Below are 26,088 nucleotides of genomic sequence, written 5' to 3'. Positions count from 1 at the left end.
AAGTGTCCTGCTGTGGGAGCTGATTTAATGATTCTGCTGTTAGGGTACAGCCTTTCCTTAGAGAAACAAGTCACTGAAGCAGCAGGAGTAACTGCCTGCTGTAAGGAATGCAGCATCCACAACAGTAGGTATAACATTGCTGATGTTTATTCTCTGCAAAGGCATTGCCTCACGGAGGCAGCAGCTCAGCAAGCCTGGTCCTAGCACCAGCTGTTCTACAACACTGGCCTGGCTGCTCTGTAGCTTCCCCAGGAACTTCTGAAAGGGGAGAGGAGAGTACAGGGAAGTTCCATCAGGCTCAGCTCAGTGCCTTCTGCTGGCTGGAGCTGAAAGCAAAGTGATGATGAAGTGGGAAAAACACCTGTTTTGAGATCAACTGTCACTAAACGTCCTTAGCAGCATCTTCTGAAAAAGCTGTCTTCAGACTCCATTTTTAATATGTGTTGCCAGCCAGCGTTTCTTAAACCTTGCTGCTTTTTCCTTTTTATCTTGCCCTTAAAAAAAAAACAAAAACAGTTACCATTTTTCTTAGCCCCCATGTGCTGGAGAAGCAGCAAACCCTTGGCAGCTGCAGCATTTCAGAACAGAACAACCACTTCAAACACTGATAAACTTCCTACAGTATTTTATGTGCCCCAGCTGCATTCCACTGGCCAGGAGTAGCAGTTTGCACCAGCCCCCCTTAGGAGGGTGGGGGGGGATACATTGGTGCTTGCAGTGATGGAGCACAGATGGAAAGCAGGCCCTGCTTGCTAAGGACCAGTAACTTTTCCCTCTGGTGTTCGTGACCCTCACAGAATGTGTGGGTGTGAAACTGTCCCTGTCCCTTATGGAAATGAGGAGAAATGGGTGCTATTTCCCTGTGCTCACATAGAGGTCCTGGAAGCTTGGTATCTTTTAAGTCTGAGATGCATCTAAAATGCCTTCCAACAGCTCAGAGAGTGGAGGCTGAAACAACAGCTCCTTAAGTATTTATTTCACTGAGCAGCCCTGGCTCTAATACAAGAGCTGTCTCTTAACATACCAAAAATGAGGTAATTTTTTTTTAAATTGTGTCTTGTACACCATCCCTGGCAGTGTGCTCATGACACCTGCTGAGGCTGCAGTGCTCTGCTGCCCTTCCCTTACTCTCCAGGTGCTTGGAGTTAAAGGATCACAAGCCAAGATACTCTAGTATGGAAACCCTGATTTTATTCAAGTGTACCTTTTAGCCACATATGCAGAAAACAGTACCTGACTTTCTATACTCACCCCAAGACTTGTCCACAAACTGAACAGCAGCTTTTTTGACAGGGGCCCTCTTGTTTGCAAGGGAGAAAAATTCATTTGCTGAAATGGAGACAAGTGTTAATAGCCAAGTTCAAGGCAGACAAGGCTCCACCCAGACCCACCCAAGAGCGGCAGAGCTTACCTGGTACCCGGTTGGTGTGTGGCCCGTAGAGCTGAGCATTTAGGAAGTCTTTGGCCAGCTGTTGGTGGAGGCCTGTGGCACTGTGGTCTTTCAAGCACACAGCCACATAGTTCCTATTTGTCCTAGTCAAAGAGAGATGTGGTTGATCCTTGAAGCGTGGTTACAGGATCCAGAACAACAGACACTGCTGTCAAGCTTTGCTACTTGAGCACAGCAGCAGCCAGTGATGGTTTCTATACTCAGATGAGCTTTGTGGCAGTATTAAAAAAATAAAAAGCTGGACCAATACTCTGAAAGCTGTTGTCCTATGCCTTTGTGTGCCCTGAGTAGTTTCCTTGGGTGTCCTGAGCTCATCCTACCAGAAGCTAGGGCAATTACTCTCTAGGGCCATGAGTGACAATGAAAAAGAGCAGAGAGAAAAACAGAGTGAAATGCAGGAATTTGGTGCTCAACCACCCCACAATACAATGTGTACTGCTGTGCTTATGACTGCCCAGCCATCTCATAGCAGTTACATATATGTAATATGTAAAAATTATTTCTGTCCTACATATATATGTATGTATGCACACATATATAAGTATGCTAAACCAGAAGATATGAAAGGCACTTTTAGCACATAAATACGCTTTCAATCAGACCATGGATGGGGGAGCATGAAGTGCAGAAGAGAGTACAGCCATGCAGTGACAGAACAGACCTTCCCACACCAGGCAAAATCATCTCCTCCTCCTACCTGGCACCCTTCCTCCTCTTGCCTTTCTTCTCCTGCACTTCAGCTTGGCCTTGCTCCAGCTCTACAGCCTCAGCTTCAAGTTCTTCACCTAGAGTAACTTGTAAATGAAATTTCCCGAATGTTACAAATAAAAACTGGCCAGTGAAACAGGAACAGGACTTAAAACAAGCAGCATTTTTCAGAAGCACTGACTAGGAAGAAGAGCTGTAAGAGGGAGGGAAAGAAATACGCTGAGGGGAGCAACCCAAAGTGCTGCTAGCCAGCTTTCCTCGGCATCAACAAAATGGGATTCATCGCTGGAAAAAATTCAATGCAACGCAACAGCTACCCATAAAGGGAAATCCAGCTCTGGCTTCAGTCTTGCTTCATTCTCAGCTCATCTCTTTGCTATGTCAATTCAACAGATCTTTTTTAAATAAAAGCAAGAAAAAGTAGCAGTTACACCATACAGAAGCATGTGACATTTGGATGAGAGAACTGTTTAAATTTAAGATTTTTTCTGAAGTACTTCTAAGTATAGATGAAGCAAAACCAGCAGTCATAAACACTCTAGGCTCTTGATTTTGTAATTATGAGTTTGAAAAAAGTTACTTAATATCCTACAGATGCTATTAAACTGTAGTTTGATATGTAAAGTATAGAGGCAATTTAACAACTCTACCCAGGGATAGCCTCTATAACTTAAACAAAATCTAAATATTAATCCACCTTTTTGCTTTTTCTGCTGTAACACCTGCCCAAGATGGCTTTAAACACTTCAGGCTATTTAACTGAAATCACTGCACAAGTTACTTATGTAAAAGGTGTAAGAATTAGATTGAATCTATGTATTTTTCCTCAGACATTTCTTTTCCTGGGGAAAAGACAATCTGTCCAGTGTGTTCATGATTAAGACCTGGAGAAGGTGTCTGCAACAGAGCTCCCCCCTGGAGCTCTGGCACAGGAATGAACTCCTGAAGTACCAGATGTGCATCTCGTTAGCAAAGCGAGCTGTAACATACCTGGATCATCTGCCGCAGCCTGCTCAGCGGGCCTGGGGAGCAAAGGGAAGGCAACAGGTTACTCTTCAATTTACACTCCCTCCCTTTACTAAAGCCGTGAAACCCCCATTTCCAGTATGGTCTCCCAGAAGGGGCTGCCGCAGGGGTGGGAGATACGGAGAGGGGGGATCCCAACAGCCACCGCCGCCTCCCCATGTCCCCTCACCGTGCGGACACATCCTGCAGTTCCTGCAGCTCCTGCAGCACGGCCTCGGGCAGCAGCCTGCGCTTCTGTGGGGGAGAGAGAGGGGAGTCAGGCGGGCACGGAGGACTCGGCCGGCGCACACACACACACACACACACACACACACACACATACACACACACACACACACACACAGACAGCCGGGGCCCGCCCGGCGCCCCGCGGGGTAGCGCGGTACCTTCTGCTCCGCGAACAGCTCCTGGTGCCGCCGCCGCTTCTCCTTCAGCAGCTCCCGGTGCCTGCGGGAAGGCGGGAGCCACCGTCAGCATTCCATGGGGGGAGAGGAGGGATTACGGGCGGGCACAAAGGGGGTGAACGAGGGCTTGGAAGGGCAAAGGAGGTGGTGAGGAGGGGCAAGTGAGGGGCATAAGGGAGAGGGGATAGGAAAAGTGAAAGGGCCTTAGAGGGGTGAAGAGGGGGAAGGGGTTACGAGCGTACAAGCAGGATAACGAAGGAGAAGAGGCCGGGGAGGCCTAAGAGGGGTGGTGGGGTAAGAAGGGAGGGAAAGAAGACAACAAGGGGACATAAGGAGAGATAAGGGAGAGAATAAGGGGAGGATAAGAGGGGGAAAGAGGCGTGTACGGGGGTAAAAAGGGGTCTAAGAGGGTAAGAGGAGTGGAGGGGGGGTTAGAGAGGTAAGCGAGGGGTTAGGGCGGCGGTAAGAGAGGTGAAAGGGGAGATGAGTGGGGCTAGGCGAAGAGGGTAAGAGAAAGGAAGCGCTGGTGTGGGAGCCGCCGTTCCGGAGCAGGAGACTCCGGCATGTCCGCACCTCCGCGCCGCCTCTCCCACGAGCTTCCGCTCGGCCTCGGCCGCCTCCCTCGCCACGCCGAAGGGCACCTCCTCCGGGGCTTCGTCCTCCGAGGAGGACGCCGGGCTGGGCAGCGCGGCGGGAGCCCGGCGCTTGCCCGCGGCCGCCGCCTTCGCCTCCTTCGCTTTCTGCCGGCGCGCCATGGCCGCGGCCCCTGCGCCGCCCGCCCCGGAACCGCTCCCGCCTTCCGCCGGGGAATGCCGAGCGCCGGGACACCCGCCCAGCCCCGGCCCGCCCCGCGGGATGCGCGCACAGACAAAACAGGACAGCGGAGGGGGCCCCGCCTTTATTGCCGTGCGGACGAGTCCCGCCGCCGCCTCCGGCCCGCCCGCCCCGCGCTGGGCCCCGCCGGCCCCGGCCGCTCCCGGCACTCCGGAGGTGTTCCCAGGGCTCAGGAGATGATCTCCGTCTCGTGTCGCGCCAGCGCCGGTGGCAGCGTGGTACCGCAGGGGCCCGGGAAGTGGAACCTGGAAGGAAGCGGCAAGTTTAGGGCGCGGGCAGGCACTGGCGCATCCCGCTGCTTTACCTGGCGAGTCTGGCGGGGGCACGGGAGGGACGGAGGGAGGAAAGAGGAGGAGGAGGAGAGAGGGGTTTAGGCTTTGTGGGGCGTGGGGACAGACTTCAGCCTCACCCTTTAAATAACAGAGTTTGTGTTTTCAGTGAAAATTCCACCATGGAAGAAGAATCCTCTTTTCTTACTTATTAACAGAAACTTAATATTTCATAAGCGCTGGGGGGAAAACGTGACCGTATTTGTCTAAACCCAGCGTTTTGGCAGCTGGACCAAGGGGCAGGAAGGAAGGGACTGAAGGCTGTTGCCTGAGCAGCGCTACCTGAACCTGTTGGTGGCAGGAGTGGTCTCCATGTTGAACTCCGCGACCGGGACTCCTCTGGCCGAGACCTGCGGGGCGAACATGGCCGCAGGATACACCACGGACGAGGTCCCGACCTGCGGGCAGTGGGACAGAAGTCACAAGAATAGTAGGACAGCACTCAAACAGACCAAACCAACTCAGCCCCGAGGTGAGGGCCATTCTCACAACTGCACTGTACTGAAGCCTAGGAGATGCCTACAGAAATGAAACTGAATCAGTATCTCATTAGTGTCACTGCAGATATAATAATTTAGCATAGCAATCAGGAATTGTTTCTCTGATGCAGCCTAAAGAAACCCATTTATAACTGTAGATGGAAAAAAAAATCCCAGAAACAAAATGGCACATTCTGTCTTCAAGGAAAAATAAAAACCCAGGGAAACATTCCTTCTGTTACTTTAGATCATTCTGTAAATGGAAGACAGTCTAAGCAAGTGTTTTGGTTAGGGATCTGGAACCTACACGGCATGTAAAACACCTTGCAAAAAAGCAGCACATTATAACTTACTTCCTTTTCAAACTGAGCATCAAAATAATTGTATTTTTTACTGTTTGAGAAATTAGAATGACAGAATAGCATGGATTGGAAGAGACCTCAAAGATCATCTTTCCAACCTCTCTGCCAGGGGCAGGGACACCTTCTACTAGCTCAGGTTGCTCAGAGGCCCATCCAACCTGGCCCTGAACGCTTCCAGGGATGGGGCACCCACAGCTTCTCTGGGCAACCTGTGCCAGTGCCTCACCACCCTCACAGTAAGGAATTTCTCCCTATATGTAATCTAAAGCCACTCTCTTTCAGTTAAAAGCCATCATCCCTTGTTCCTGATGAAGAGTCCCTCTCTGGCCTCCTTGTAGGCCTCTTTCAGTACTGGAAGGCTGCTCTAAGGTCTCCCAAGAGCCTTCCCTTCTCCAGGCTGAGCAGCCCCACTCTCTCAGGCTCTCTTTGTAGGGAAGGTGCTCCAGTGCCCTTATCAACTTTGGGCTCTCCTCTGGACTTGCTCCAGCAGTTCCATGTCCTTATGCTGGGGGCACCAGCACTGTCCACAGTATTCCAGCTGGGGTCCCACCAGAGCAGAGGGCGAGTAAAATTCAACAGCCAAACAGCATTGTTTAATCTCTAACCCCTGTGTACTTGACTTCTGAGTAGTCTGTGTACATTTTCAAACTGAAAGGTCTTTTAATGTTTTGCACTGGACACCAGAGAGTCCCTCTGGGGCTTTTAGTTCCCTCAGGGAAGCACAGATGCATCTGCTTTGCCCAGGAGTTGCCACGTCCCTAGCGTGCCCTCCCTGGCTGTTCAGAGGACAGGTAAGGAAAGCGCCACTCACGACCAAGCAGAGGTCACAAATATCCAGCTCCTTCTCCACCGCCGTGAGCACGCCGGGATCCAGGGCTTCCCCAAACCACACCACGTGGGGCCGCAGGAGCCCATTGCAGCCGTCCTCCTCACACCTGCTCAGACACCACAGAGGGACGGACAGAGTCAGGCTGCTGCTGATGGGGGCACTTCAGGCTGCAGAGCGGCAAAGCAGCTCTCATTCTCCCCTGGGCAAGTCTTACTTGCCATCATCCTCTCTCCTCCTTCACAGCCCTCCCCACACCCTCCTCTACCATGTGCTGGACAGAAGGCAGATCATTCCATGCTATGCACGTGCTGGAAGTACACATGTACTGCATGATCCCAAGGAAGGGGGCACCGAACAGTTGTTCAGCACAGATACTTAATTGTGTCTTCCCCTTATTCAGCTCCTGAAATGCAGGAAAGTTAAAACTCAGCCTCCGTCAGCTTTAACAAACTAGCTGACAGGGTTTTAAGGAGAAAATGACCCAAAAGAAGCATCTTGTTAGCCTCTTTTTCCTTAGGAATCAGTTGAAAAATGTGGTGGCTTTTTCCATCTGCAACTAGCTAAGGCAAAGCTTCAGGCAGCATAAAAAAGCATTGTGGCACATTCTGTGCCTGTGAGGGGACCCCACCATGGTATTCCAGAAAAACAGTGGGTGACACCTGCAAAGTAACAAAACAATTACTGCTGTAGCACTCACTTTCTTGCTGCAATTCTCCTACAACTTCACTTACTACAAACCCCAGAAATCTGGCCACGTTTCATCTTGGTGCTCAAGTACACAGACGTGTGATGCCTTTAGCACCATGGTAACTTCTACACGCTCCTTTGTCTGATGCCCCTGTAACTTCAGACTCAGTTTCCAGGGGCAGAGTTCCAGAGTTGTTGTCATCTTATCACAGGGGTTCCATACTATTATCTCCTATCGCAAAAGTTTCACACCTTCTTGGTGTTTCTCATGGGCAGCTCCTCAGAGCACTAACTCTTCTTCACAAAGCAGCCAACTGACTCCAGTCCTTGACCAGCCACCCCACTCTTTTGTAGCACTCTTCTTCTCATGGGTTACAGCTGTGGCCTGTTAAAGTCAGGCCTGTTCCTAATTTTTGATAGCTGGCCCAGCTGCAACTCCTTAGGGGTAAGATTACTTTCTACATTATCTTTATTTTCTTATATTCTATCCCCCTACACAGAGTTCTTTGTCTCCTGTGAAATGTCCTTCCAAAACAACATGAACAGTAACATGAAGCTTTGAGATGCACAAAGCATGAAGAGGTAACAGCCCAACAAAGTGATCCATACATACTGAGGAAGGTCTTCAACTGGAATGGCAGCATCTTCTGTGTCAGGATCTGGAGCCCTGTAGTTACGAAATGGAAATAACATGTTCAACGGTACAAAATGTATTTTATAAATTAATAAAAACTTAACATTCTCTAAAAACCTTCATATTCTCTAAAGCACACCCTCCAATCAAAGAATTTGCAACTTCAGCCAACTTGAACACCTACTACAGTCCTAAAATACCATGCATGAAGCAGGCAGGAATTTGTCCAGAATTTTCCTGAAGCTGAGCAACTGTAATAAGCCGGCCAAAACTGTCAAAGGCACAACAACTATTTATGTAACTATCTAAAGGTCTGGTGAAATGTAAAGGGAAAAAAGTCCTAAAAAGTCTTTAAGTATATGCCTGGCCCATCCCCCCCTGCTCACTTCCATTTTTAATGGTGAAAGAAAGAATGGATTACCCCTTCCCAGCCAATGCGGGGCAGATCGGGCTCTTGTAATTTGCAGCTACATTTCCACAGCTGGTGCACCGAGTTTTAAATAAACTACCTGGAACATACAAAGAGGAAACATCAGGGATGAAGCAATGGCTCTGAGGTGTGGCTGTGCAGGCAAGTGGTTGTGTTTATCCTGGGCAGCTTCTCTTTACAGACCTTGAAGGCTGTGCCTTGCAGGTAACTTACAACAGGAATGCAACAGCAAAGACAGTCCCACTGTGCCACCTTGTTCTGCCTCAGGACATGAGTAATACACAGTCCCATAACATATTTTGCAGGAAAATAATAATTTTATCATAATCAGTGATAAAATATCACTGAGGGAGATGATTTCTGTTTATTGCTTTTCCTCTTACATCAGAAACATTTTTTTAAAAAAATAAAATATGCTGGTCAACACCATTTTGTTTGATGCAAAACTCCACCCCCAAAACTTCTGTAGCATTACTAACATGCTGTCGAGATGCGTAATATAGCCAAGAGCTAAAAATTGTGTCCATTTTGTAAGGAACACAAATAAACAAAATTAAACTCTTGTCAAGACTTCATTGGGTCCACAGCTGCTAAATAGCTTGTGCAGGTTTCCTGTGTCCAAAGCACAAAAGTGGTGGTGGGAAATCCCATTTACACCTTTAGTGATACACAAGTTAAAAAGCATCACAGTGCTGGAGGACCAGGATGGGTCTTTGTCCTGGGAGAGTTCTACCCTGTGGCAGGGACTGAGGAGTGGAAAAATGAGTGGGGTCACCTCCAGGGATGGAGAAGGGCTTCCACACCCTCTTCCTCTCCACACCTGTACATTTCCTCAGATCCCAAACCCCCGCCAACCCCCAGGGTGCTGCACCTGCCATGTGCTCTTCTGGCACTTTGTGGGAGTAAGGAATACCACTGACTACAGGGAAGAGAGGGGGAGGGCCACTGGCTGCAGGAAAGAAAGGTAAGGGAATCTCAATTGTTTCCAGTCCCTTTGTCCTCCTGTAGCCAAGAAGTGCACAAGTGAGAACAGAGGGAAAGCTCCAGGGCTGGTGAGGCCAGGCTTGCCAATACACCCTTAACTGGTGGCAGACTGACACCACCCCTACCACACAGTGGAATCCCTGGGGATTCTTTTCCCCTTTTCTAAGTGAAATCAGCCAGGTGTCACAGCCACATGAATTCAAGTGGATCTGCAGAAAACTGTGCAAGCAAGAAATGAGAACCATTTCCTGTGTACTGTCAGAATCCATTAAAAACAGAAAGATGACATTCTGTGATCCTAAAGGTGAGGAATAAAGAGAGGCTACAAAGTACTTGAAACAACTTCCAAAGGAGAACAGGGTGTTATTGTAAATAACTTTACGCAAATGATTGTAATTTTAAAGACAAAAATCTTTTCTCTCTGTAGTTATTCCATTTTCCCTTCTTCCCAATCCCCACCCCAGGTTTCCTGGCCTGTGGCAGACATGTGAGCCAGCTCCTACCGTGGATTTCTAAGAGGTGCTTGGTGCCTGCCTTCCTGTGCAGCTCATCAATGTTCTGAGTGATGACCACAACGCTCCTGCCTTGCTTGCTGAGACGCTTCTCGCACTCTGCAATGGCAATGTGGGCTGGATTGGGATGTTTGCTCAGCATCACCTCCCGCCGGTAGTGGTAGAATTCCCACACGCGGGAAGGGTTTCGCGCAAAAGCCCCTGGAGTAGCCAGATCCTGCAAAAGATGTAACAGGTCGTCCTACAACGAAAGAATCTCTTCCCCAGATGAAGCCTGCTGGAGCTCTGCCATTTATACTGCTGCATTTATACATCTCTGCATTTATACTGCCTGCATCACAAGGTCATCAAAAGCAGATTATCTATAACCAAGTGCAGTTGATAAGAATATTGTTCCACGACCCTTACAAGGGTGACAAGTCAAAGTGTCAGATCAAAAGAGGAAATAACTTACAGAAATAGTGTTGTACACGGGTTTACACTACACTCCAACTGTAGTCTGTGCTGCCCTACCAAATTATTAGGAGCTTAGCACAATGCAAGATGAGATATTCCAGTGCACACCTTTTTTTTGGCACCCACAACTCTCTTTTCCATGGCAGCCATAAAACTCAGCATCACGTGAATATATTTCCTTTGCTAGGAATTTATTTTGTGCTTTAAGTGTAACACAAGCCAAATTACACCCATTGTCAAAACCAAAGTCTAATGTCTTGTATTTTGTATGCAGGTAAAATTGAAGCTGCTTTTCACAGTAACTTTAATTTTGGCTTCTCTTTCTCAAAAATGAGGTGCAGCTCAGTCCAGCACCTCAGTGCACAATTCCACTGACACAGAAACTGAATGCAAGCTTCTGATGCAGCAGGACCAAACATTTATACACACACATGCTTTATCTGAATTGATGATCACTGAAAGCAAAAAACTCATCTTTAGATTCAAACCAGTTTCAAAAACTCATGTCTCTGACACTTTTTTAGCTTCATCAGATCTTTCAGGAATGCTGTAATAAAAAACCACAAAGAAAGCAGGTCAGGTGTGATTGCAGCATTTGGGGTAGCAGGTTCTGACAGCAGAACAGCTGCTGAAACACCTGCAGCACCAGCAGGATGAGACTCACGAGGCCCCCACAGAGCTCACATTAATGGTGCCTTCAGCTGTACTTCCAGTGTCTGCTCTCACCTCCTCTCCCACCCCTGTGGCTCCCAGTGCTGGCAAGATCATTCCAGCAAGAGAGACAGCCTGTGGGAGAATTAAAGAACCTGCCCCAAAATAAAACAAGTCCTAAATAATTTTTAAAAGGTGTTACGAGACACCAAGATTAAAAGAAAACAACCAGTCTACTGTCAGTTTTTCCTTTGGTATTTTGGTTTGTTTTAAACGCTAAAGAGTGTGAAACAGGAAAGGCCCCACACAGTAGGAAAACAGAGAGGGTGTCAAAAGATGAGCAAACAGCAGAACTGCAGGAAAACAAGGATGGTAGAAAGACCCAGAGCTGCCTGCAAGAATGTTGTTTTTGCCAAGCAACTGATAAACTGAAGGACAGAAGCAGATCCCCAAGGGCACGGAGAAGAGCTGCGGAGGCAGCTGCTGTAGGGAGAGCTCTGTCCTTGCTGCACTGCCATGGGAGAACTCTTCCACTCTCTTCCTCCAGCTGTTCCTGACGCTCCATGCTCACCTGTGTGGTGGACAGAGAGGCACGGCTGCGCAGGCACGGGCCCCCAGTACCTACCTGGGCTTGCCACTTTCTCCAGAAGCCTCCAGCCCCTCTGAAGGTGGGGACGCCGCTCTCGGCACTGACCCCGGCTCCGGTGATGATGGCGATGTGCTTGGCCTTGGCAAACACCTCTCGGAAATCAGCCATGTCTGTGCCAGGGCAGGGAAACAAGGAGCTGTTCAGGCACTCACACCCTGACCTAAGAGGCCACACTTACACATCCAGAAATGGCTTCCATACACACCTCCCATGACTTCAATTTCGGAATACCTACTGGCTGGCTCCTGAGCTTCTGTATGTTGGAATTTAAAGGGCAGTTCCTGGAGATCCTCAAAATATGTGTCTGAGCAGGCTCAGTAGGGCAACATGTGCTAAACATGATTATAATCAATACTGGAAAGGCAGAGCCTTTAACTAAAACCCCACACTGGATGCTATCCCAATAACAACTGTTGGCACCACCACCTAGGAACAGTTTGGTTCCTAATTGTTACTTAAGATCCTGAGTTGAAAAAAAACCCCACATTTCTTTTGTTGTTGTTTTTGTTTGGATATTTTTCCACAAAGTATCACCTTCAAAATTAAGGTAATTTGGGAAATTATGCTTTCTTTTGAGGCATTTTTCCTGTTTTCTAAGTTTGCAGCTGTATTTTATCTTTTTAAATGTGTTATTCCCACTATTTTTCCCTGCGTGGTAGTTTGGGAAAAAGATGGAAAATTTCCTTTGCCTTTTTATGCGAGCCAAGACAAGATTAAAAAGGAACAGGTTAGCTACAGACAGATAAAAAAATATCTCTTACAGTTTACCTCAGATATGATTTTTAAAGCAACTCAGGTTAGAATCACAAAATGGCTGAGGTGGGAACAGACCTCTGGAGATTCTTTTGTTCAACCCCCTCTGCTTAAGCAGGGTCAGCCAGAGCAGACTGCCCTGGAGAGTGTCCTGTGGGGTGGCTTTTGGTATCTCCATGCATAGAGACTCCATAACCTTCCTGCACAATTCAATCCATTGTCTGACCACCCTCACAGCTGACAAACACCATGGGGTGTTTTTATGCATTGAGAAGATGCCCTGGAGCCTTCATTGCCACAAGGCCTCATCACTGGCTTAAGGCCAACATGGTACCCACCAGATCCCCAGGGACACTCCTGCCCAGCTGGTCACTCCAGCCTGTCCTAGTGCCTGGGGCTATTTATTCCCAGGGGCAGGACCCTCTGGAGTATCAACCACTCCTCCCAGCTTCGTATTATATGGAAGCTTGCCAAGGATACACTCTGGTCCATTGTCCAGGTCATTAATGAAGGTGTTAAACAACACTGGCCTCAGTACAGGCTCCTATGGTATCCCACGAGTGAGCAGCCTCCAGCTGAACTTTGAGCTGCTCACCACAACCCTAATCCTCACAATTTACTAGGGGGTCTTTCAAATAAAAACCAAAACTACCCCCTCCCCCCACACACACACCCAAAGGCAGGTAAGTTCCTGTAGGGAGAAAGAGCAACTGGAGAGGTCCCAAGACCCACAGCACAGAGCTACAAAACTGGTCAGAGAACGCTGCTACTCTGATGCCCCACCTGCTGCTGCAAACCAAACCTCACAAGCCCTGAATGTGTAAAGCTCAGGCCAAAAGCCCTCCCAGCCAGGTCTCTGGCAGCAGCCAAACGCTGATGCTCAAGGCAGCAGAAAAAGCAAGTTTGCCTCAGCTACCCAACATTAGGGGGTTGCTCTAGTACCCGTGTGCAGTTTTCAAGTTAAGGCACATTCTCAAATTGAAAAACAAAACCAGAATCCCCCCAAACAGGTGAAAAGAGGTCAGCCTTAACTGCTACCCTGAACAGGGCTCCTGAACTGTTACAAATGCTCAAGGCCCAGTCTTGTACAAAGAAATGAGGAATTACTTTTATTACTCATTAGCATTATGAAAGGGAAATACAATTAACCATTGCATACTTATGTGCATAGACTATAAACATTAAAAACGTGTTTATGTTGTAACCATGCTGACTGCAAAGGTTTTTGGAACTCTACAGAATACAGACACAGAAAGGTAATTTTACTATTCTGGGGGACAAATGAAGCAACTTCACACTGTTTTAAACATTTTTAATTAAGCCATGGATTTCACCTAGCACACAAAACCTTCTAGCACTTCAAATCCACCTTAAAAACCTGTCCGGGGTGCTAAAGCAAACAAATACACGTCTTACTTGAACTGGGACGGGCCATTTCCAAGCAAAACTTCTGTTTCTTTGAAGACGAGGCCTTAAGTCCACAATGCACTTGGGAAACCAACCTTCTAGCGGTAGATTGAAAGAGACACATCGGGATCCCTCGGAAGTGTTTCACCTGGGGAGAAATAAATCAAACATCAGCGGCCCAGCCAGGGTGCGTATTTCTGCCACCTTCCTGCCAGGGGCTCTCCCTGAAGAACCAGGTGCGAGCGTTCTTCACGGCTTCCTCCTGCACCTGCAGAACACGGAATCACCCCAGCCCGAGACCCTGGGGCCGAGATCACCGCTTTTGTTCGGAACCGGGGAGATCAGCCCCGCTCCAGAGCAGCGCTTTCGGCCGACACTCAACTTACGCGACGCTTCCGAACTGCGCTGCTAACCCGAGGCAGCTCCCAGGACCACCGGCATTTTAAGAAGAAGGGGGGAAAGCAAGAGACGGAGCCTCAGCGGGCTGCGAGCCTACGTGCCTCTGCCGGCCCGCAGAAGGGCGAAGGGGACAGCGAGGACAGGCGGAGCCTCGGCGAGGGGGAGGCGGCGAGCGCCGGGCCCTCAGGTCGGGGCTCCGCCCGCCGGGCCCTCACGCCGGCCCCGGGCCCGTGAGTTCGCGGCCCGCCCGCTGCGACTCACCCCGGGCGGCGGCGGCGGCGGCGGCTGAGGCCGAGCCGTGCGGTGCCGCACGTCCCGCCCCGCGCTGCGCCACTCCGCCCTCCCGCGGGGTTAAGGCGGCGGGGAGGCGTGGATGGATGCACTGGAGGCAGCCGCGAGCAGCTTCCCGGCGCTGCGCGGAGCGCGCACGTATCAGCTGGAATGAGACGCAAATAGGTCAGGAAAACTGGACGGCTTTCCAGCGTCATCCTTCTCTGCCGTCCACCCTCGGGCGTTCGCAGTTTACGCGTTCACGGATGAAAACTCCGCTGCACTTGGACAGCACACTTTTTTTTTTTTTCTTTTTTTTTTTTAAATGAGGAACGCTGGTTTTAGCACGTTTTGCTGCATAAAGAAGGCAGCGCCTGCTCTCACCCAGCCGCCTCCTCTCCGCCCTTGCCCAACAACCTTAAATCATTACGGTCCTTTTCAGTCAAAGGTTTTGACACATATTCCCCCCTCCCTTTGGATTCTGTAAATTACCAGCTAAGCAGGTGAAGAAAACATGCACCCAAAGAGGGGAAAGGCTGAAAGGCAAGTCCCACCGTGCTCTTTCAAGTCCACCAGCAGCCTGTCCAGCCCCGGGGCAGCTCCTGTTTCCCACTCCTGTAGGCACAGACGAGTTACCTGAGCGGGTTCGCCTGACGGCAGGGGAGGGAACAGCCAGAGCTGCTCCCAGGGGCTCGCAGCCGACCTTTCTCTCGTTACCCTGCTCCATGGCACTTGTTATTGTTTAGAGTACCAGCACTCCGTACTCTGCCTCCAGCTGCAAACTCGAAGGCAGCCTTTGGTGGGGGAATGTTGTTGTTAGTCAGTGGTGCTGACTAAACGCTTGTGCTGGTGCTTGCTGGGCTGTCACAGCTGTTCCCTGAGCGCTCCGTGTCTCCGTAAAGGCAAGCGTGCTCGAAAAAACAGCACATCATACACTCAGAAAACAAGGTGAAGGCCAGCGTGATCTTACTTAGCATTCTAATGACCCTGATGTCAAAATCCATTAATTCTTTGCAGATTGGGAAAACAAACAGGATGGCAGGTTTGTTGAATGAGGGACTGGCTCTGCATAATGTTATTCAGTGTCATGACTGGTGTTTGACTTTTTGAACATTGAGATCTTGCTACAGACTGTACACTATGCTTACTAGGCAGCTGCTAGTTAAAGTTAAAAAAAAAAAAAACCAATTCACAGTTGCACTATCACCACAATTTTTTTCCACTTCGAATCCAAAGTTCAAGACAGCAAAATCCTAATCTAACATTGTTAACAGGAAAAAAATAGTTCTGTTTGTGTACTAGAGTTTTGAGGTTTTCATCAACCAAAGAGCTTTCATCTTCCTATCACATCATTGCACCCGTTAGCTGTGCTCCTTCTAACTTTACATCAGCCCAGGGCAGGGCATGTTAATGCGCAAGGTTTGCAAAAGTACAGGTCTTTTAATAACAACAGAACTCACAATGGCATAGGTTATGTGAAATGGGTACAGAAGGACACAAGGTTGGCTTCCTTTGGTCTCTTTGGCATATACAGATCACCTACTCCAAGAGCACAATTGTCCCAGTGTTTCTGAAACAATCAATCATGCATTCTGTATTCTCAGCAGTCTGAAACAATAAAGAGCCCAGCTGATGCTGGCTGATGCTAACCTGGTGTAACTACTGAATGTGTGCCATAAGAAAATGGCCACATTTATTTTCAAAATTGTTTGTACTGGTCCTGGACAAATATGTTAATGCCAATGTGTAAGTAGATTTCCTAAAATGTTTATTAAAAAATTAAAGTGACATCTAAACTTAACTTCAAGACACTGGGGATTTTGGCATTGACACCTGGCAGTGTTCCACAATCATCTGTGCCCGATAAAATAATTCTGCATAAAATCTTTTTGTACTGCAGTAGTTTCCTCTAGCAGCAGTGTCATTAATGCAGTGAGAGCAACTCACTGTGGACACCAGAAGCATGAACTGTTCTGCAAAGGTACACATTTCAAAATCAATTGACACTTAAGAATCCTGCAGTCTTAGAAGGGACAAAAGCCATGGCAAGGGCAAGTGCACTGCACTTCACAATCTCTCCTTTCACTGCCTCCTCCAGCACATTGCCCTCCCAGCTGCCAGCAGCTGAGGCCTTTATATATTTAGCAATGATCCTCTCTTGTCTGTCTTCCAGGAACTTGTCCCATCTCCCCTTGACCCACAGGTTTCTGTTCTCTGGCAGGAGTTTCCTGGCTTCACTCCCTCCCCTGAGAGGGAAAGCAGAAGGTGAGGAATGTGTATCCACAGGGGCTGCTATTCTCCTCTGAGACTCATTATTGGTAAGATGGGTTCATACCATCTAGTCATCCACTCCAATCACACTATCCTTCAGCATTTTTACCACGTCCTTTGCATCTGAGCAGCACCAGCTAGAAACAGCTCCCTCTTTGAGCATGAAGCGTAATTGTACCAAACACAGGAAAACATTTTTTTTAAATCCCAAGTAAACAGTCTGTATTCTAACACACAACAGGTCTGAACCAATTAAATACAGTATGGCAGTATATAAATTACAGTTCTTTACAGTAAATAGTAAAATACGAGAGTCCGCTTACTGTACACAACAATCAAAGAAAGAACAGCAGCTTTTCAGTAAGGTCCCAGGTATCTCAATCATCCACTTGCTAAGGAACAAAGAAAAGATACAGCAGGCCATTCACTTCACTCATTTTTACCATGTTGCTTTACAAATATCCAGAACACTTGTACAGGCATCTACAGTATCTACATGTGGAACAACCTTCTTAGGAATTCATGAGCACCAGACATAAATCCCTCCATCATTCCCATTATTAAAATAAACTTTACAGATTAAAATTACTTTAGCAGGTTCTATTTCATCTTGATAATAAACCAGCAAGTAACAAGTGCAAAGTTTGCAGTCATGATCCATTTACTGCTTCTTTATTTCCCATTTCTCCCCACCCCGCACCCAAAAAAACCCAAAACCCCCTAAAAAAACCCAGAATGTTGTCCTCTCACACCCTTGCAGTAATACTGTTTCTGCAGTCAAACTGCCCAGCTGGCTTTTACTAACATGTGAAATGCCAGACTCATAGCTTCAGGCATCATCAGTCATTCCCATGCCAAGTCAGCACAGTGGCAGGCCTCAAGGAAGACAATACATATGAAGCAGCTGGATATTTCAGTGTGCTTAAACACGGAAGGCTGCACGGTGCCCAGTGACTGAAAGGAACATGGCACCAAGTTACCAGTTAAAACATTTACAATAGAAAGATATAAACAGCAAATAAGTCAGTCTAAAACAAGTTCTTTGGTAATTAAGAACAGCGGTTGGGTTTTTTTTAAAGAATACGGATTCACATCCTGGTTTTTCCTCAATAAAATATCTTTTGTTGTTTAAAATATAGCTCCCAAGTTGTTGTGTAACAAATAGTCCAGTACCTCAGTTATCTACAACCAGCTTTAACTGTGTTTTAGTGTGCAGCCGTATCTGCCCACTGGCAGACAAACTATAGATACACATTCATATATATATAATATATATATTATTTGTAAAAAATTAGAGCATTAAGTCAAGGACTCTAGAGAATACACATTCCATATGGACAGGTTAAAATGTACAATAGCTTCAAAAATCCGTAGAGTTTTCTACACAGTGATGTGTGTAGTAAGTGCAAAAATACTGCAGTTTAGTTAATCCAAGATTTCCTGTTTTCCTGTTTCCTAGAAAAAGCAGAAGCTGCTGCATCTCCTGAATGGCAGAGGACGTCTCCTCCTGTCTTGGGAGTGGCTGATGAGCCTTGAAGCACAGAACTCTTCCGTTTCTCTGAAGTGGAAGATGCCTGAGACCGGGAAGTGCTATTCCATTTCCTTGTGGGAGCTGGTGCTTTGCTGAGGCGCCCGGGACGAACGAAAACACCGTGCCGTGGTTTGCAGTGGAAGTACTCTCTGCCTTTCACAATTCCATCGTGCTTCCCTTCAATGGAAAGAAATGCACAGGATTAAATGCTGGTGCTGCCATTAGCACATACAATTGAGGCGCTGAAGTGTGAACAGCTTTGGTTATCTGTCAAATAGTCAAGATTGTTCCTGCTGAGTGACAGAGCCAGATGCTCGCCATACACTAGGGAGAACAAACTTGGAAGGAAGGGCTTAAAACGTGACCAAAAAGATGATTTTCTAAAATATTGCTTTGTTAACTAACAGTTTAAAAAGCCAAGCTTGTGTTCATTTTGCAAAATAAACTGTCCTCAAAACCAATTGCTTGCAAAGCTTAAAATTTAGCTGGAGACAAACTTCTGGCGTAAGTGATGTTACCTGTTAGACTACTAAAAACATATTTTTAAATTACCTGAAGCATTTCTATAGAAGTTTCTTAACACTTGCAGAGCACTGACTTTTTCCGACCCCTCTGAAGTAACAGAAAACCTGTGCTCTGGAATTCATCTTTCCCCAGTGGAAAACAACAATACATCTCTGAAAGCCACTGACACCAAACCTATCTGTCAGTGTGCTTCACTAACAAGTGAAGCACACTGTTAATACTGTTCATGAATGTGTACGCAATGATTTAAAAATAATATGTCAACTTTAGGTTTTGCTTGTTTCTCTGACTTGTAAAAACAGATGGGTACCAACAGGGAACTACCACAACATGCAAAAGCAGGGCTTTCAGACAGTTAAAAGTGGATCAGAGCATCCCTATAACCAGAAAGCTGATGATTGGATATATTAGATACCAAGCTTCAGGAAACGGGAAGTACGTCCCAGGACTGAACTGGACAGAATGATTGTACTGTGACTTTAAAAACTGATCACACTAGCTGCATAGATAACCCAGAACACATTTAGTCTTACCCAGCTGAACATTGAGTTCAACGCCAACCCAGATTCCAGCTGAAAAGTCCACTGTTCCAACGTATCTCACTGTGCCCATCTTATTACTTCCAACACAGACTTGCTCGCCCACGGCCACCCAGCTGGGCAAGACGTGGGCTGGATCTGCAGAAGCACCTTCTTCACAGTCAGAACCATCCAAGTGGTCCTTCGTAATAAAATCGTCCATGGAAGTGTCAGGGTAAATCTCAGGGTCTGAAGAGTCTTTCAGCAGTCCAGAACAAAAAGGGCTTTCCCCAGCATCCACAAGCCAGCTGTCACCTGCTGCTGCTGCAGAGCTCTGCTGGCCCGGGCACGGGCTCTGCCCCTTGCCAGGGCCCCGGGGTGACTCCGAGGCACTCACTCCATTAGAGGACAGAAGGGAACACGACTGTGGAACTGTTGAATGGTCAAAGTCCTTCCCATCTTCAACACCCATGAACTCAGTAAAGGAGTGATCTTCCAGAATGTCCATTGTGTGCTCCACTGTCACCTCGCGTGCTGAAAATTCGATGGCGTTTTTCCCATCCAAGGAACTTAGGGCTGAGAGGGATCCAGCTCTGGGTAACTGCTGAGAGTCTCTGTCAGTGGCACTGAGTGACAGTGGTACTTGCTCTGTTAAGGCACTGTTTTCTTTCAGTGGTACCGCAGGTAACTTCTCTCTTGCTAACTCCTTTTCTGACTCTCGACATTCCTTGTTTAAGGAAGATCTTAAATCATGTGCAAGGGATGATCCCAAGGGATCAGTAGAGTCCAGCTCCTTGGAGTGACTGGCTAGCTGGTCTGTGCTATCACTACAGGGAACAAGCATGTCAGACAGGGTGGCATTAGAGGCACTGTGGGAAAAGTAGCCACTAGTGATGCTGCTAGTGGTGGGGCTGCGGGACACCTCTTTCTCAAGAACACGTGAGCTCATGAAGTCTGATTTAGAGGAAAACCACTCCCTGTTCTCCAGGCTGGCATTGTAAATACTGAAGTCAGCAAACTCCTCCGGTACATAAGGCCGGAAATTTTGAAAACTTTGTGGACTTATCAGTTTCTTATTTATGGCCTCCAACTCACTGTCTTCCTCCTCAGAGTCCTACAAATGAGAAGAGGAATTAGGATTAGGAACCTGTGACAGTGAGGTTTCCAAAATAAACTAACCATCCTTGATTTTTTCCTTTCTGAGCATGGAGAAATATGTACCTTTAATATTCTTTATTCTGAAGAATGGAAGACACCATTGAAAAGAGCTGCTAGGAACATATCCTATCTACACTGAGCTATTCAATTTTTAGAAAATAAATTCTAAATAGTTCAGAAAATATAAACCAATAAAAGGAAAGTTACATATTTTCATACACAAATTTTTTTTCCCCATGATTTAGACTAATTAAACGTACTGAAGGTATTTTATAGAGTTAATTCACTACCTAACAAGACAAACACAAATATGAATGGTAAAGGCCTTAAAGAGTTCCTGCTGCAATACAGGTTATTTAAAACTTTGGGATTATTAAAAACTTTGCACAGTGGGATTTTCTATTAACCTGATATCAGCAAGGCTAAATAATTTTGCTTACCCCTGGCTATCACAGCTGAATTTGTTCAGGATGTTTGAATATACAAGCAGAAAGATCAAATATTACAGCAAATCTTCAAGGAAGCATTGTACACATGTACGTGTTTGGAGGGCAATAATTGACACTAATCATCCTAGCAGAATTTGGAGGTGCCTCTCTGATGTGTGGGGATGCACCATGGCCAGACCACAGATGCGGCTTTCACAGAGTCCATATGAAGCTGAGAACTTCAGTCTGTAAAGATGAATCTGAATCTGGCAACATGGTAGGGCTGCTCCCCCAAGATAAAATACTGCAGGCAGGACTTTACATGGGTGCTTCTTTAAGTACTTCCTTCATTATATACAAATACGTCTTCATTTACACATATATATGCAGGTATAAAAATAGGTGTATGTATACACACACATATATAGTAAAAATAGTTAGTTTACAGGAAATTTCTAGTACAAATAACTGTCTTTTAGGAAAAATAAAAAAGACTGATGTCCTTTAAAGAAACTGTAGCACCCATTGTTTCTCAGTTCCTTTATCTGCATCACAGATTTCAAATTCTGATCAAGGCAGATCCTGTGTGATATCTGAAGTGCCTGGATGCTTTCAGACACCTGCTGTGATTCACCAATGTCAAAGGAAAAGCAGAACAGTTAACCAGATGACCACAGAGTACCAACACATCAGTTTAAACATCCTCTTGAAAATGTTTCCTCACTTCAAAGTAGCCAAGACTGCTCAAATAACTTTGTATAACAAAACTTCCAATGCCCAGACAGGGAACAGATTTGCTCAGTTTGCCCATGTCAGAATAATCACAGAATTGTTTGGACTGGAAGGCACCTCTTGAGGTCAATTAGCCCAATCTCCCTCTGCTCAAGCTGGGTCAGTCAGAGCAGGTTGTCCAACACAGTGTCCAATTGGGTGGGTTTTGAGATCTCTACAACCTTCCAGCACAACTCATTCCAGTGTTTGACCTTCCCCTCACAGTAGAAAAAGTGTTTTCTTGTTCCATCTTGTGGTCAGATGGAATCTCATGTGTTTGGATTTGCCTCATGTCCTGTCACTGGACACTGCTGAGAAGAGTCTGCCTTGACCCATCGGGTGTTTTTATATAAACATTGGTAAGATGCCCCTGTGACTGGTCTCCTGAAGGCTGAACAGCTCCATATTCCAGCCTCTCCCCATTTGTCAGATGGTCCTTATCTGTAACAAGGTCTCATGTCCATTCTTACCATGTTCAAACTCATAGCAAATATAATTCAGTATTGCCCATGCAAAATGGCCTCTTAAGATGACTCAAGATTTTCAATAATATTAATTTTTTGTTAGCACAGCTATCAGTATCTCAACAGGATGTCTCTACTTGTCTAAATATATCTGACAAATCCAACCACATTTCAGATTATTATTTGATCAAGTAAAGGCTTGGTATCCTTTGCTTTCAAATTTTCATGGCACTCTTCCAGAGTATTTAATACAGAATTTGGATGAAGGCTTTCATTTGCAATTTTTTATTTCTCTGAAGAGGAGCAATCGTGTTATAAAATGTAATGTAAAACTACTGAGTATTATTTATACTGTTGAAAATCTTGCTACTTACATCTGAAATCCACAGCTCCTTTAGAAGTAAAGGAACAAATTAATACCTGCTTTATTGAGACTACAAATATCCTTCCAAGCACTAAAGCCTTATGCAAAGTATCTTTTTTGCATATTGCAGGATACCAGTTGCTCATCTCTGAGGGATGTTTTCTCAATCATTCTGCTTACTTCTTCCCTTTTACCAATTTTATTTGTGCAAAACTAAGTTTTGTTCTATGCTGAACCTTATAGTTTGGGTTTGGTTTTTTTTAAACATTAAAAACTAAGAGTTTATCAAATATACTTTATAAAGTTGAAGATTATATATGAACTCCAAACTAATAAACATTTAATTAAGAAAGTATTTCTAGTTGATAATAGCTAAATGTCCCCTTGAGATCAAAACGTATTTTTATAAGAGTTCTTTGTTTCTCCTTTGGAGCTTGCAAGATTCCTTATTTGACTGAAAAAACTCCACCTTGGTGGTGTCCCTGTTCAGAATCAGACTGGATAAGAGGCTGTAACTGAGAAATGGCTCTACAGACATACAGACACTGGTGAATTATGAGGAAAGGCCAAACAAGTAACCACAGTGACAGTCATGTGCAATTTCAGGATTATCTGTCATCATAAGTACAAAAGCTCAGCTACAGAGAACCAGACTTCTTACTAGAACATGGGCTATGAGGAATGCTGTGAATAGGTGAGGAGACACCACCTTGTGACAAACAAAAAGATGCCCCTGGTGGGGACACGACATATTTCCTTTCAGAGCTTATCTTAAGTTTTCTGATTGGGAAATTCCAGAAACAAAGCAATTTCAGAGTTTTTCAAATTTATGTGGATGTGAGATGGGGGGGGGGGGGGGGGGGGAAAGAAAGAAGGTGCCTTGTACAGCTCAGGCTATTGGTATAAATAAAGATAAAATCTTTGAAAAACTGGTCAAGAAATTTCAGCAACTTCCCTGGGATGTAACAGAATGACTATAATGAAAAGCAGATTTAAGAACTGGTAACAGAAAGATCACGGCAGCAAGAACTAATGAGACAAGACTATACATCAAGTTCTAGCAGTAAAGAAGCAAAATAAGCAAGAGCACAGAGCAGCTTCCCTACACCTGTTTTGCATCTGCATTTTCAAATCCCTAAATTACATCTCTCGAGTAACCTCAACAAGTTAGTTCCCATTTTACTAATTTAAAAATCAGTAATACTTATCTAGTGGTTGCACCACAGGTGCCTCAATTTTTATTGCCTGCTAGAAGGGCTTCCTCTTAGCAAACCCTCTCTTAAACATGTTAATTACTGGCAGTATTTAAATACACTTAATATGAGAACATTTAATCTGACCTTAACAAAAGTCACTGTATTCCTATATTATAGAGAACAGGCCCCTATATATATCATGCTGTTTTGATACAGCTGCAATATCAAGCATGTGTAACTACTCTCTGAAATTTCAGGTTGAATGCTCTATTTCAGGCCAACTGAATAAAAATATTTTTTGTTAACTGCCTTTTTTTCCCCCCTTCCTTTGGCAGATGTGTTTTGAATATTGGAATACTTCAGCCTAGTTAAAATATAGGACTCATTGCAGCTCTGAAAAATGGGGTAGCCTGGGAAGCCTACATCCAACAAAGGCTTCTTTCCTAAAGCAATAAAACCCCTAGAAGCATCACTTACTAAACACAACACCCTAGGCTGTCTGGGCTACACAAAGTAGCTTTGTCAACCTCCTCCCCACTAGCAGCTGCTCCTTCTTGCCTGTCTCCCCAGGACCCTCAAGGGTCTAAAAAGCCATCAGACAGAGGACTAGATCCAAATGAAAAACTCCATGGTAGTCAAGCCATCAGCTGGGTGGATCAGTTCCCTTGATCTGACTTCCTATGCAACCAAACAAAAAGCCATGTTGATACAAAGAAGTCAGTAGGAGTTAAGCAGCTGAGAACTGAAAGAACACATATTTCTATGGTCCTGTTGGCTACAGCAGGTTTACAGTGTTCAGTGAATTAGTTCCCTTCTAGCTGGCAAAGCCTGGTGGCAGGATGTTGCCCTTTCCTAGCTCTGAAAGCTTCTGTGTATCTGTGGAAAACAGCACAGGCAGTGCCTGGGTTAATTCAGGGCATGCATGGGGTGGGACTTTGTTTTCACTCCAGGGATTAGAACTGCCCTCAAGTTGCTATGGAAAAGTTTTGTAACAATTTATTTTCTAAGGGATGTTTTTTCAACCCACTAGAAGATTTTTTCTTCCAAATACCTTCATGCTATTTGTATCAGTGACTCAGTGCAAGTCAGCACGTCAGCTACCTTATGGAAAATTAACATGATCAAGAATAAAACAGCTGCCACCCAAACCCAGCAGCCAAGCTTCAAATAGATACAGCAGATCACTCAGGATACTTTCACCTAACAACTGACAAAACAGCATTAGAAATCCAGAACAGGTTTTTTAATGGCTTGGCTATATGGTAGGAATGAAGATAACTGCTGAATAGAAGAACCCATCACTGGAATTTTGTGGAAGAGTGTCCCATAGGACTTACAGGAAATAATTTGAAGGTTCTGAATTTTAAATCTAAAGCTCTGATTAAAGCAAGTATTTGCAGCCATGTTCCACAGCCCCAAAACCAAAACCATCATACAGCAGAAATGATACATCTTTTATTGAAGCAGCAGTGAGAAAAGGATTTAGCAAGTGAAGATTAAAACAAAAGCCCTCCACCTCAATTTCCACCTGAATTATGATGAAGACAGGCTGCAGGTTAATTAAGAGCGGCAATCTTATTTTAGTCATATTACTTCCATGTCAGGCAATGATAAGCTTTTATAGTGTACCCACACCTAAATGCACGGTTACTTACACCAAATGGGATCATTCCATTTACTCTGGGGTATAGTCACAAAATCTAGGCAACATACAAGGTATATTAGAGTGACAACAGCATGGCTCACTAACCCATCCTTTACTTGATCATTTGTGCCCTGTAAATGCTACAGCCTCCCCTCTCCCCCCACCCCACAAGACATATGACACATACACATTAAAACCAAAACAAAACAAAAACAGAACACCAGCAGAGTTAGTTCCAATGACAGAATGCATTTGCAAGCCAGGCAAGCAACTGTTACAACCATAACCTACAACCAGTCACAAGTGGTTATTTCCACCTCACAACTACTTTTTCCTGCTGGAGTAGCATGAGTGTCTCAAGCTCACCACCAGGCCTTGAGACAGAAAGTGGTACAAAACTTACAATCTTCTCCTCAGGCATGCTGCTGGCCCTGCTTCCTGCAGGCACAGCACAGTCAGCACAGTGCACCTGAGATGGAGGCATGCTCTGCAAAGGTTGAGACACACAACACATCACACAAACCACAGTTCTGACCACGGTGCTAACTGGGTGTCAAGTCAGAAAGGTGTGAAAATGTGATGAAGGTGAAACACCCATGCTGGCCATACAGACATCAAAATTCAAGTTAATGGGTAGGGGAACTCATGCACTCTTCCCAGAGTTTGAAGGTAGGAATAAAGGCCCGAATTATAGCCACCCCAGAACAGTTTCACAGAATTACATTTCATCTATTAAAAAAAACACACCAACATCTTACTGAAGAATAAAAATAAAAAAAGGTGTAAAGGTAGTAAAGTAGTTACTGCTACTTTAAAATAGAAGTATCCTGTAATGGAGAATATATACCAAGAAGTAAAAAAAACCCAAAATCCACAAACCCTGTATTCAGGTAAAAAACAAAACTCCAAAAAGCAAAACTCCACCAGATATAAAGAGTGACCTGAATACTTTTACCAGAGAATT

At 45.6% G+C, this 26,088-nt stretch overlaps 3 protein-coding genes across 7 annotated transcripts in view; all 3 read right to left on the bottom strand.

Annotated features, from left to right (window-relative positions):
- Window positions 1-129: 129 nt before the first annotated feature.
- Window positions 130-4,485, bottom strand: NOL7 (nucleolar protein 7). The gene is made up of 8 exons (XM_071451327.1): window positions 4,162-4,485; window positions 3,571-3,631; window positions 3,354-3,418; window positions 3,149-3,180; window positions 2,148-2,244; window positions 1,412-1,533; window positions 1,252-1,329; window positions 130-494 (listed from the first exon to the last, which is right to left on the bottom strand). Exons 1-8 carry the CDS (start codon window positions 4,341-4,343, stop codon window positions 421-423), a joined length of 711 nt encoding a protein of 236 aa, XP_071307428.1. The 5' UTR covers window positions 4,344-4,485; the 3' UTR covers window positions 130-420.
- On the bottom strand, window positions 4,461-14,404 carry SIRT5 (sirtuin 5). 3 transcript variants are annotated; one of them, XM_071451308.1, is made up of 9 exons: window positions 14,245-14,404; window positions 13,594-13,732; window positions 11,401-11,534; window positions 9,660-9,885; window positions 8,164-8,251; window positions 7,722-7,775; window positions 6,404-6,527; window positions 5,034-5,149; window positions 4,461-4,667 (listed from the first exon to the last, which is right to left on the bottom strand). In XM_071451308.1, the coding sequence occupies exons 2-9, from the start codon at window positions 13,706-13,708 to the stop codon at window positions 4,592-4,594; spliced, it is 933 nt and encodes a 310-aa protein (XP_071307409.1). In that variant the 5' UTR covers window positions 13,709-13,732; window positions 14,245-14,404; the 3' UTR covers window positions 4,461-4,591. The 3 variants fall into 3 exon arrangements, with proteins under 3 accessions (XP_071307409.1, XP_071307400.1, XP_071307416.1); XM_071451299.1 differs by having other exon boundaries at window positions 13,971-14,380; XM_071451315.1 differs by having other exon boundaries at window positions 14,085-14,380.
- A 1,269-nt stretch (window positions 14,405-15,673) lies between these two features.
- Window positions 15,674-26,088, bottom strand: part of KIF13A (kinesin family member 13A) — a 106,160-nt gene continuing 95,745 nt past the window's right edge. For 2 of the 3 annotated variants that reach the window (XM_071451236.1, XM_071451243.1), the window contains 2 exons: window positions 19,114-20,212; window positions 15,674-18,232 (listed from right to left, as the gene is read on the bottom strand). In XM_071451236.1, coding sequence (XP_071307337.1) covers window positions 17,946-18,232; window positions 19,114-20,212 — 1,386 coding nt within the window. In that variant the 3' untranslated portion in view covers window positions 15,674-17,945. Of the gene's footprint in view, window positions 18,233-19,113; window positions 20,213-25,527; window positions 25,612-26,088 lie in introns of all 3 variants that reach the window. The other variant, XM_071451253.1, reaches the window with a different exon arrangement.

The sequence above is a fragment of the Agelaius tricolor genome, unplaced genomic scaffold, assembly GCF_023055355.1.
Source record: "Agelaius tricolor isolate 1412-34295 unplaced genomic scaffold, bAgeTri1.0.p SCAF_2, whole genome shotgun sequence".
NCBI lineage: Eukaryota > Metazoa > Chordata > Aves > Passeriformes > Icteridae > Agelaius > Agelaius tricolor.
This window is presented reverse-complemented; position numbering and strand designations above follow the sequence as displayed.